We start from the raw sequence: 12,623 nt of genomic DNA, 5'->3' as shown, positions 1-12,623 counted from the left end.
CTTTCTGAAAATAATTTGGCAACATTTAAGAGAGATTAAATGTAAAATTAGAAATGAGAAAAATATTAAAAACTCTAAAACAATACTCATTGTCATAACCAAACTTGTAGAAATTAAAATACTGAGTGGATTTAAAAGTTAATTGGATACTAATAATGGGGGAGTTTGGGCACCACAAATAAATAGAAAAAGAGTCAAACTTAAAGTTGGAGACATCCCTAACAGGCAGTATGTCCTAGCATGTGTGAGGCCATGCACGGGCTCAGTTTCCTGCACAAGAAAACAGAACAGGTTAAAGATATAATTGTGAGAAATGACATAAGCTAGTCACAGAAAAAATTGCCATGTGATGTCATTTACATGCACTGCCTAAAGAAATACATAGAGGTGGAACAAAGTAAATAGGTAGTAACCGAGGGAACAATGTAGGAGATAGGGAAATGTAGGTCAAATGGTACAAATTTACACTTATGGAAGATGATAAGTCTATATTTGATGTACTTGATTAGGGTAATGTACTCTATGCTAACACTACTCATATTATATACTCATATTATAATTTTATTATACATACTAGTGATCAGGGAAGAGATAAAGATTTTAGGTAATTTTAACATAAAACACCTCACAAAACCTCCAAGGAAACACAGATAACCTTTAATATAGTGGGTATGTCAATTTTCCCAAATGTATCATTAGTTTACTTTGTGTATACGTATATTTTTATGTTGTGGGTTTCTTGAGATAAGGTTCTATGTAGTGTGGACTAGTCTTGAACTCAATAGGTACTTGAACTGGAGATGAACTTGAGTTCCTGATCCTTCTGCCTCCACCTTCCAAGTGCTGACATCAAAGATATGCAACACCAGGTCCAACTAACACTATGCATATCTATCTGTCTGTCTGTCTGTCTGTCTATTTATTTACCTATATATCATCTATAATTTATCTCCCTACTTATCATCTATCCATCAATTTTAATTTATTTATTGCATAAACTTGTACATAAACCAAAAAGAATCTCAAAGGGAGTATAATAATACCAATCTCATCACCTTTAGTTATTCCATTTTTATTTCATTTTTGACATTATGTATGTGATCTCTCATATTGTTATCTGTAGAATTTCTATCAAAATGAAAAGATTAAATATTTGAACACAATCACCAAAGGAATTATGTATCATTTATTATTTATCTTTCTATCATCTACTTATTTAATCTATATAACTACTTATTTAATCTATACCTACTTATTTAATCTATATAACTATTTGCTTAGTTATTATTTATTTATTTGATACTGCATTTCAAATGACTTAATGTGGGAAATAACTTTATGAACAAGATTGGAATTAACATGGAGCCGGGCAGTGGTGGCGCATGCCTTTAATCCCAGCACTTGGAAGGCAGAGGCAGGTGGATCTCTGTGGGTTCGAGGCCAGCCTGGTCTACAAGAGCTAGTTCCAGGACAGGAACCAAAAGCTATGGAGAAACCCTGTCTCGAAAATCCGAAAAAAAATGTAAATGAAGTGAGTATAAAATACTTTTAAATGTGAAATATGGGAAAAAGTATTGTCTTACCTTCTGAAAAGTTCATGTTTAACTTTATCATAATTTTTTTGTTTACAGAAAGTTCTCAGGAGAAGATGAAAAACTTGGGTTTTATTCCAATGTCATGTAGTTTGGTTGATGAATTTACTGGAGACATTTTGAAAGACTTGCCTTTCCTAAAGAAGTAAGACTTCCATATATTTTAATAGATACATGTTCATAGTGAATAATATTTATTAAATATTCTTTGAGAAAGCCTTTTCTGAATAATCCCCAGAAATAGGACACTTTTAAGGTAGTAAATTACATGCAATATATATTTGCAGCATATTGCACATTGTCCATCTTTACTGACATGTGTATAATTTTAAGTGGGGAACAAATCACTCTACCACTATTTTTAAATTAATAGAACAATAAATGCTTGAGAATGTTGAACACCTGAAGTGTTCCTGGCTTCTGAAGTTTCTAATAAAATGCTCTTTGAATTCTACCACACATGTTGTATTCCAGGAGGAGGAGTAAGAACTGTGGTTTTCAAAGTCATAAAATTTGTTTGTTTGGAGACCTGAAATTTGAAATATACTTATATTTCCTTTGTCTCCCAGCAATGATCCCATTGTTACATCCTGGATTAAGCATAAGGAATTTAGTGAGCTTGTGCACTGGGATTCCCAGAGACCCCTCAGTGATGATTATGACAAGAAAAATGCCAAATTTACTGGTGAGCTTGCTGATTCTGTTCAATAAATTTAAATCTACTTCACTCTGTCCTTTATTTCAAAATGAAAAGCACATTATGAAAACAAATCAAAGGTTTTAGGTGAATGCAGTATAAATTCTAATTGGTATTAATAATAAAAACCCAAAGTCAGATGTAGGGTTTGATGCTGAAGATCAGAAAAGCAAAGCGACCAGCAACTAGAGTGTTCTTACCTCTACCAATGCTGAGACCAAAGGAGCAATCCCTGTCCTCAGTCTGCATGCACAGACTGCTTCAGACTAACTGCCTCCGATTGCACTGCTACTCAGACTGCTTCAGACTACACTGAGCTCCTGCCTCCTCCTGACTTATATTCCTCTCTCCACCCAGCCATATCACTCCTGCCTCCAGCTCCCTAATGCTGGGATTAAAGGCATGTGATCCCAAATGCTGGGATGACCTTTGTGTGAGCTCTTTTTCTCTTTTTGACTGGATCAAATTCAGGGTGTACTTGAACTAACAGATCTGTCCCCTCAGTCCTGAGATTAAAGGTGTGTGACAACAGTGTCTGGTTTCTAGTGGCTTAGCTCTGCACTCTGATTTTCAGGCAAGCTTTATTTATTAAAATAAGAGCCAAATACCACTACAGGTGAAGATCAGTCAATAGAACATCGGATAGGCAACAGGAAGGATGTTAATAAAGAATTCTCCTTCTGTTTCCTGGTGGTTATTTATATGGAGGTTGTAAGCACCTTAGGCAGAGGAGTGCATGTGTAATCTTTGTCTCATGAGCTTGGCACATTGTTAAGGAAAGGCAGCTTTTAGCTTAAGAAATCTGGATGTTCTTTGAAGTCTAATATTAAGTCTAATAACAATTAGGCTCACAGTTCTATGGCTGGGGTTCAAAATGAGGGTCTTGTTTTTTCCTATCCAGTAATTCATGGAACCAGATATTTTAGATGGTTTTCTTCTTGATTTTTCTACTGAAATTCATTCACAGGGCACATTAACAGTTAATGGTTAGAGTTTGTCTCCAAAACAAAACAACACCTTCCCCCAGACACCTGGAAGGTTACTCATGGATCCCTACTCCTCACTGCTAATACTGATGGATTATTGAGAAGGGTCACTATTACCTTCAGTTGTATACCCAAAGGTGTGCTCACAAGGCTCCATCGATAGCTGTAGAAGCCAGTGGACAAACCCACAGTCCTAACTGAAGTTAATGAGTGCAAATAATAAGAGTGCATTACATCCATTATCAGAGAACACATTGAATAAATAAATATAAATAACATTCTTGGTATTTGCCTTTGAAAGTAGGCTGTAAAAATTTAAAAGTGTTTGAGCTGGTGTGAGTTGTTAACCAGTGATATAACCCTTGACTTGCATTCATTCAATGATATGCTTAATTCCACAAGCACAATACATATTTGAAAAATTGCCACATTTGTAGGTATGCTTAAAGTTGTTCTATGAATGAGACAGCTCAATTTAAGATACTTTATTTGACCAAACTAGTCAGATAAAATTGGTGTTCTATACTAAAAAAAAAAAATTGTGCCTGTATATGGAATGGTGTGAAGACATGTTGCCAAGATATCAGAATAATTTTACATTTAAGTATTTTATTTTTCAGAATTTTCAAGAGACCCCTGTAATCTTAGAAAGTTGCAGAAGTATCATGTTTTTCAACGACTTTATGGGAAGTCATTAGAAACGGTCTCTTCCAAGACCATCACAACTCAAGGCCCTAAGGTGAAGAAGGATAGCAGTAAGTCCAGAAGCATAAAAGCACATGTAAGTTTCTGTAGATTCCATTATCATAACAAGCTCTTCCTGCTATTATTTATCAAATTAGTATTTGTTCATCCCATTGATGGCGTCTTTCCATGAGATGCCTTTCTGTTTTATTTGGATGCAGAAGTTCAAATGAGATGTCCCCATAGTCTCAGGTATTTGAATGTGTGGCTCACCAGTTGGTTGCATTGTTTAGGGAGGCTCAGAAGGTTGTCCTTATAGGAGGAAGTGTGTCACTGGAGGCCAGTTTTGAGAGTTTAAAGCCTTGCCGTTCCTGCTTACAGTTTAAGACACAAACTTTCAGCTTCCTGCTCAAGGTGCCATGCCTCTGCTCAGCCATCATGGTTTCTTATCCCTCTGGAATCATAAGATCAGATAAATACTTTCTTTTATGAATTGTCTTGGTCACAACATTATATTACAGCACAGAAAAGTAACAAGCAAAGAATAATCATATTTATTATGATACCTGCTAAGAGAGTCTAACATGCCAAATAAATTATTATAAATGATCCTTTCTATGTAAACAAGAGATACTTATTTAAAAGATCAAATTAAGCATTAATAGGATAAAGGTTTAGCTTAAAATTTTTCAATAATACTAAAACATAGTTTATCAGATAGTAACAATTAAAATGTTTTTCACGAATTCAGAAAAAATAAACATAAAACACATGGGTTTCTTTGCTTGACTTATACAGATTTTCTGCATTTTTTCTCAAAGTATTTAAATAATTCATGCATTCATCATTTTTTAAGGCACAAAGTTAAAGCTGTTCATTTCCTCATTGTGCATAGATTACTTCCTCTTAATTTTACTCTACTGGTATTGTTATTTTCTACCAGTTTCCATCCAAAGGCCAAAATTGAGGATAAAATACCGAGAGGGAAGCTCAATTAACTTCTAGATGTGAGAATTATATATTAGTACTTCTGATAATATTACCCTGCAAGTATAGATTATGTTTTAATAATAATTACTAATTTGATGAAGATGAAGATTATATGTCAAACATTTGGTGATATCGTAGCATTTAGTAGGCTCCAGAGCTAAGGATCTGAAGAAGGCACTTATTTTATGGAATATCTCTGATTCAATTGTTTACTACTTTGTAGAGAGAAACAACTTAACAAACAAAACAGATAGGAATAATGACAGGTTGGCCCTGTTAAAAGGAGTTAGCATGGCAAGGTCATCAGAAGTGAAGTCTATGAAGACCCCACAAAACACAAAAATATTTGTAAGCACACATTTCTGGATACTTATGTTTGGGGAAAGTTTAGCATGATATAAAAACTAAGATATATATCCCAACTAGTGAACAATCTGGGGAGTTTAAGTTTCACAAATCTCAAGGACAGCTACCAGTTGGGTGATTAACAAATAGCTCTCTCAAAATGGTCACTGCCTCTTTCTTAGGAGGTCAGGACATTTTCAATTTCATCCCCAAATTGATGAAGCCTTTTTTATTCATTTAGGAATATAAAGAGGAGTAGGAGAAACAGGAGAATAAGATGCAGAAAGAATATACTCTTTCCTCCTTTTTTTCCTTCTCCCCCCCCCTCCTGCTACTCCTCTTCATTTATCTGAGACTGTTTTCCTCTCTCTTACAAAATAACAAACTGGCAAAATTTCTCACCATGCTGCACAAGTAAACTAAAAAGAAGTATAAGCTTCAACATTCCCAATCCCAAAACTTAAATCACTCATCAAAGAAATTTAACACAATTAGTTCTTTATAAATATACTCTATGGTCAGCAGTGTAATAAATAAGTCATCACATTTGAGATAAAGGAAACAGTGAAATTAGCCAAAGTCCCATTGTCCTGTTTAGAAAAACTATGGCAATGGATTGATAGGAAATATCTACTTTAAAGTTTAAATGATCAGAAATCTAAAATGTTATGGAATGGAATTAAGCAGTTTGAGAATGTGACATTTTAATAAGTTAATTTTTAGATACTAATCCACTAACCTTAAAAATGGGAAGTTTTTGTTAGAATTCTTTTGCTAACATAAATTCTGTAATTTGTCTTTTTAAAAATTATTTACTATTTCTGTGTGTTTGTATATGTATTGGGTGCCAATGATGTGGGATTCTCCTCCGTATGCTGTGAATATATCTAATTACCATTGGTTAATAAAGAAGCTATTTGGCCTGTGGCAGAACATAATATAGCAAGGCAGGAAATCTAAGATGAGGTAGAGGAGGAAAGAAGGCATAGACATGGGGATGCCATGCAGCTGATGAAGGAGAAATGTACCAGAAGCTTATCAGTAAGCCATAGCCTTGTGACCATACACAGATTAAGAGAATGGGCTAACTTAAGATATAAGAGCTAGCTAGGAATATGCCTGAGCCATTGGTCAAAGAGTGTGGTAATTAATATAGTTCCTGTGTGATTATTTTGTCTGGATGGCTAAGAAATAAATTTGCAGTCTCCATTTACATAATGGCACCCAACATTGCCGACAAGTAACAAGCCATAAGCTTCATGGTTTACAGGTAAGGTTCTGGCATCTTTCTCCTTCAGCAACTACATGGCATCTGCCTGACTCTGACTTCTTTCTCTCTGCATTCAGTTTAGTTTTGTTACCTAGCTCTGTTCTGCTCTGCCATAGGCCAAAGCAACTTCTTTATTAAACAATGTTAATAAAACATATTCACAGCATACAGAGGGGAATCTGGCATAGTGCCATGGTGTGTATGGGAAGGTAAATAGAAGGAGTATGCCCTGATGTGTACTTGGAGGTTAATGGCGGTGTCATAGTATTTATGTGGAGGTCAATGGGGGGCTAATAGTATGTAGAAGAAAACTTTGTGGTGTCTTCCCCTTGAACCTTTGCATGGGTTCTGGGGACTGAACTCAAGCATCAGGCTTCTAAGGCAAGTACCTTTACCTGCTGAACCATGTCATTGACCCTTTAATTTGATCATGTAAAACCACAATAAGAGTAGGTACATATTAGATTTAAATCATTTTAAAACATGTCTTCAGGTAAGACAAACCATTTGTTTATATAATGATTGCTATCCATTCCTTGCTTTCAGCCCCCTTTTCTTACTTACTAATTAAACATTATGGACTAAATGTCTTTTTTTTTTTTTGGCTTAGCAAATCCAGGGAACTTCAATACAAATTTCTCTCAATTATCTCAGTCCAGGGAGGAAAAATGGTCATTGTAGGTTCAGACAGAGTAAACTTTGATGAGTAGTTGGATAGGTACTTGCCAGAGGAATGAGACATTTTCATTAGGCATGAGATTCAGAGAAGAATTCATGATTCAAACATCATGACACATAGGCAAAAGGTGACTTGGTAGGAAAGGTAAGAGAAATGCAGCCCCAAAGAGAATAACAGGCATCACTGCATGGGGAAAATAAAGAATCTTTGTAACATCACTTTGATTTTAATTACATTTGCCCTTTTATATTTAATACTACATTAAAATTTAGGAAATTATCTACAAGTCTTTTTAGTCATTGAGTTGAATTATTATATTTTCAACCATTAGAGTCTTAATTTAAAAAATAATTTTATGACTATTCAAGTATGGAATGATGGTCAAAATCATCAGTGCATACTTAAAATAGCATTTCGCTCAAGAAATGTCAATTTGGAATAGTTCTGTCTCATCACAAATTGTGTTTCTTTCCATTTGGGCAGGAGACCAAGGCTGACAAAATTGCAAGAGAGAATAAGAAAAGGTTACTTGCCAAGGAAGAACAAAGAGAAGAGCAAAAATGGAATACCCTCTCATCTTCTATTGAGAAGGAGATGAAAAGGAATTTAAGTTCTGGGCTGAAGAAGCTGGAAGAGTTTTTGAAATCATGTAAAAGTAACTCAGTAAAAGTTCAGGCTGAAAAAGTTGGGTTAACGGCTTGCTTGACAGCATGGAAGGATCATTGCCGAGCTGAAGGTGTGTAGGGTGTAATTCGGGTGGTTTACCTTGGTAAGCTAGAGAGTCCAAGGAGATGTGATACTGGTGGCTTGTCACCTGCTAACCTGAAATTTGTATAGTAAGACTCATAAAGGGTTCTTTCCTCTGTTTTTATCAATGAGCAATGGCATCTCAGAGAGGTGACCAACAGCAAAGACAAAGAACATTCATAAGCACATTGGAGTTAGCTTTAAACTAACTGCTGACCAGGAAGAGAGCATTGTTAGCAGAACCATTAACAGTGAGACACAGAAAAAGAATACATCATTCACTCTTGAGTTCCACAGTATAAACATTTTCTTTCAGGATATGTTGGTGTTTATTTTTGCCTGTTAACTTCATTTACCCTTAGTTATTGTGATAAAATACTTTTATAAAAGCAATTTAATGAATAAAGGGTTTGTTTTGTCTAATAGCTCAAGGGTGTAATTCATTGTTGGGGAGGGCATATCAAAGTAGCAGGAGTTTGAAGCAGCTGGACACATCATATTCACAATAGGAAGGCAGAGAGTGATGGATGAATGAAAGCATGTTTAGCTCAGTATCTCTTTCATTTAGCCCAAAATTCCTGCAGAGCACTTGGTTCTACTTCCAGTTAACAGGTTGTCTTGCATCCATTAGCCTAATAAATATAATCACTTATAAGCATGTTCAGAGGTTCATCCTTCAAGTGATTCTGGATCCTGTAAAATTTACAATCAACACCAACCAAACAGACGTCAACACTTATCATCCCTACCATACAAACTTCTTCCAAAGTCACAGAGGCAATTTCATGTACTGTCCTTTACATTTCTATGGAAGGACATAGGATAAACAAAGAAAGAGAACGGGGATGATAAGGATAAAGTAGGACTAAATAGGTAGAGATGTGCAAACTGGTTAGAGGTATACTATGTGCCTTAGCAAGTGTTTATCTTTCTTTCAAACCAAGCCACTGAATCAGGATTTGTAGCTGGATACTATCGATATTGATCAGAATTTAGAGTGGCTTAATGAATATAGTGCTTTATTTCATTTAGAGACTGTTTGTAGGCTCTCGAGACTGATAGCAGAGTCCAAGCTGGGATTTCTAGGTTCTTCTGTCTAGCATTAAGAATTTGAGCAGTACCCATGGTTAGTGGTAGAAGCACAGACAGTCTCTTAAGGAGCAATGTACTTCTAGGAAAGGTCAGAAGTTCAATGTCCTTGTGCCCATGCCAAGAATTGTGAGCTTTTTGCCCGGCGGTGGTGGCACACGCCTTTAATCCCAGCACTCGGGAGGCAGAGGCAGGAGGATCTCTGGGAGTTCGAGGCCAGCCTGGTCTACAAGAGCTAGTTCCAGGACAGGCTCCAAAACCACAGAGAAACCCTGTCTCAAAAAACCAAAAAAAAAAAAAAAGAATTGTGAGCTTTTATAAATCATTTACATAGCTCTATCTTACTCTCTGCACACTGAAGTGTTCTCCGATTTATTATTTTTATTTATTTTATGTGTTTCTGTGTATGTGTGTGTGTGTGCATGTGGTGTGTGTGTGTGTGTGTGTGTGTGTGTGTGTGTGTGTGTGTGTGTGTGTAGGGTGTCCACAGATGCAGAGGAAGGCATTAGATTCCCTGAAATTGAAGTTACAGGTGATTCTGAGGCTTCTGATGTTGCTGGGAATGCAACTCTGTAAGATTGGTGACTGCTCTTACCACTGTGACATCTCTTCAGCTCTCTTTCTCTCTTTTCATGTACTTTTCTGGCCACCAAAATCTTATACTCAGATATTATTAGTCAGAATTTAGTCACAGAATTTAACCACTAAGTGGGCCAGGAAACATACTTTTTCCTAGGTTATGTAGGCTTCCAGGACCACACAGACATAAATAAGGAATCTTTGGAACTACATGGTGAACAGAGAAATTAAGAGTAGAAACTGCTTTCTTTTCCAACAACCAGACTTTACTTATCCTCCACATCCAGTTCATGAAATATCTTTCCATAAATTCTTCCTCAGCAATCAGACTCACATAATTTCTAGTTTCTAATGTTCGGTGTGGGCCAATCACATATCATATACTGTGTGAGTGAACTGAATGTTCCTGAGGGGAAAGACCTTTGATTCATTGACTTCGTATTCTCTTGTTTAATAGCTTTCAATTTGGGATTGGTAGTACTTGTTTAATAGGTGAGAGTGTGCAGCAACTAAAAGAAAGGCAGAACCAAAACAGATGTGAGCATGCAGATGTTAGCACAGGAGATAACAAACAGTGTGGATGATGCTAGGGAAGAGTCTGAATATGATTGCTGGAAGAGATGGATTGCACTGAGTGAATGGATTCAGGGTTTATATCCAGTATTTTTCTGTGAACCACAGAGCTAAATGAATGTTACTAAGATTATAATTTTGTATTTAAAATCATGGAGATATTTTCTTTTAGCAGAGGAGACATTGCCATAAGAGACAAAGAAGATATAATTTACCATAAAATTTACAAACTTCAATTTTAATAATATATTATTTGTGAAGTGTAGAATTTTTATCTACTCCTTTCTATTCTCAAACATCCATTAATGGTGAGTAAGATAGTGAGTTTCAGAAACAGTAATGAAGAATGATAGGCTAGATAATTGATCATTATTAATAAGCATTTGCTATTTTGATGGCTTTTATAACAATTTTATAATTTATATTTTGTACCAAGGTGAAACCACGAAGGACTTAAGCATAGCTGTTTATATGATGAAGAGAATCCATTCCTTGTTGGACAAACACTCTGAACTTCTGCAAGAAGCAGATCAGAAACTCATAGCCAGATGTCTAATGTATTTAGGATTTGATGAGCTAGCAAATTCTTTGTATCCAACTCAGGTAACATATTGTGATAGCTTTATTTTAACTCAGAAATTATTTGCTATACAAAAAGCATCCTTCAAATACAGTCATCTCTTTTATGTTTACTTTTAATAGAAAATATCATCTTATTTAATCCACCTGCTAAAGTTGAATTGTTCAAGCACTAGAAATTTTTTAAACAACTTGAGAATTACACTAATTTCAAATTATTTCTGCAGTCTTTTAATTATTCAGATAATTCCATAAAACAGCTCAAATATATAATAGTGTTGACTTAAATATGTCAGGATATAGCTACAAATCTTAGAGTAAACATTTGAAAATCTTGACATCTACTGATTTACTTGTATTTCAGAAAAGTTGTATTGTATTTAATGGTTTTTAAAAGGTGATTAAAATTACTGTCATATAGAAGTTCATAAACATTTCAATTATTTAAATGATGGTAAAACTTAAATAGCTTTTAAAATAATCTTTTCAAACAATACAGAATGCAGCAGATGACATAAGAATGACAAAGAAGAATAAACATTCAATTGGAATTGGACCAGTTCGCTTCCAACTACAATATATGGGTCACCATTTGATACGAGAAGAAAGAAAAGATCCAGACCCCAGGGTTCAAGATTTTATTCCTGATGAATGGCAGGTAAAAATATGAATAAAATAATTCTTACATTTTGGAATCATGTATTTGTAATCATGTACCATGGAATTTCTTATCATTACAGCTTTCTCTTTCTGTGTGTTTGTTAATATTTGTATTTGTTGTGGACTTCGTAATATTGAGTTATTTCACTTAAATCTGTTTTACTTAAAATCACTGTTATTTAAAATGTCTCATTTGGACTATTTTTTTTTTCATTTACTATATAGGTCATTTCCTTGGCAAGGTATTAGATGAATTCACACGCATAGATTCAAAGTTTAGTAGCATCTGTGCTATACAGTTATTATCACTCTGGACCAGGCTCTAGCTTTTCTCTCTGTCAACAGAATTTTATATGTAAACAATATAAATGCTCATGAAGAAATTTGTGTAGTTTAAACAGAGAGAAAATTGCTTATGTATTTATAGACTGTACAGCTATATTTCTGTAAACACATATAAGTTAAATATTGATGGCTACAGAATTTGGAAGTAATCACTTCTGCACACATTGAAATATATATTCTTGTTGACAGGGGTTTCTGTTCCTCCCAGTCCCACAGTCATTCAGTCCCAAAGAAACACAAAAAGGTCTAATCATTAATCATGAACAGGTTGAACTATTAGCTCAGGCTTCTCATTAATTCTTATAACTTATATTAGCCCATAGTTCTTGTCTGTGTTGGCATGGTACCTTTTAACAGTGAGGCAATCTCATCTTGCTTCCTCTGTGTCTGGATAATGACTGTGGACTCAGCTTTTCCTCTTCTCAGTATTTTCTTGTTCTGGTTTCCCTGTCTATAGTTTTTGCACGACTACTGGCCAATCAGCATTTTATTAAAGCAATACAACTGATAAATCTTTACAGGGTAAAAGATCATTGTCCCACAGCACTTGCCCCCCCCTTTTCAAAACAAGAACTCTGAATCTAATCTCCTTTGTTTAGCTTTCTTTGTGACCACTATCTATAACAGCTTGTAACCAACACCCTAAACAAAGAAAAAAATTCACAATCCTTTTTTGGGGGAGAGGGGAGAACTTTGGCATAGTTTTCCAGGCTACTGATTGGGGTTGCTGATAATCTCACAGGGACCTAAAGAAAATTTTGAACTATGGTCAAGTCTTGACTGGAATATTCTGTGAGGCTTGATTATC

At 35.2% G+C, this 12,623-nt stretch overlaps 1 protein-coding gene across 1 annotated transcript in view; it reads left to right on the top strand.

Annotated features, from left to right (window-relative positions):
- Positions 1–12,623, top strand: part of LOC142856693 (putative ATP-dependent RNA helicase DDX60) — a 61,909-nt gene that overhangs the window by 19,805 nt on the left and 29,481 nt on the right. Inside the window, exons 9-14 of the mRNA XM_075984364.1 lie at positions 1,632–1,737; positions 2,162–2,277; positions 3,896–4,056; positions 7,727–7,979; positions 10,668–10,834; positions 11,310–11,468. Of these exons, the coding sequence (XP_075840479.1) occupies positions 1,632–1,737; positions 2,162–2,277; positions 3,896–4,056; positions 7,727–7,979; positions 10,668–10,834; positions 11,310–11,468 (962 nt within the window). The remainder of the gene's footprint in view (positions 1–1,631; positions 1,738–2,161; positions 2,278–3,895; positions 4,057–7,726; positions 7,980–10,667; positions 10,835–11,309; positions 11,469–12,623) is intronic.

This window comes from Microtus pennsylvanicus, chromosome 9 (assembly GCF_037038515.1).
Source record: "Microtus pennsylvanicus isolate mMicPen1 chromosome 9, mMicPen1.hap1, whole genome shotgun sequence".
NCBI classification, from domain to species: domain Eukaryota; kingdom Metazoa; phylum Chordata; class Mammalia; order Rodentia; family Cricetidae; genus Microtus; species Microtus pennsylvanicus.
This window is presented reverse-complemented; position numbering and strand designations above follow the sequence as displayed.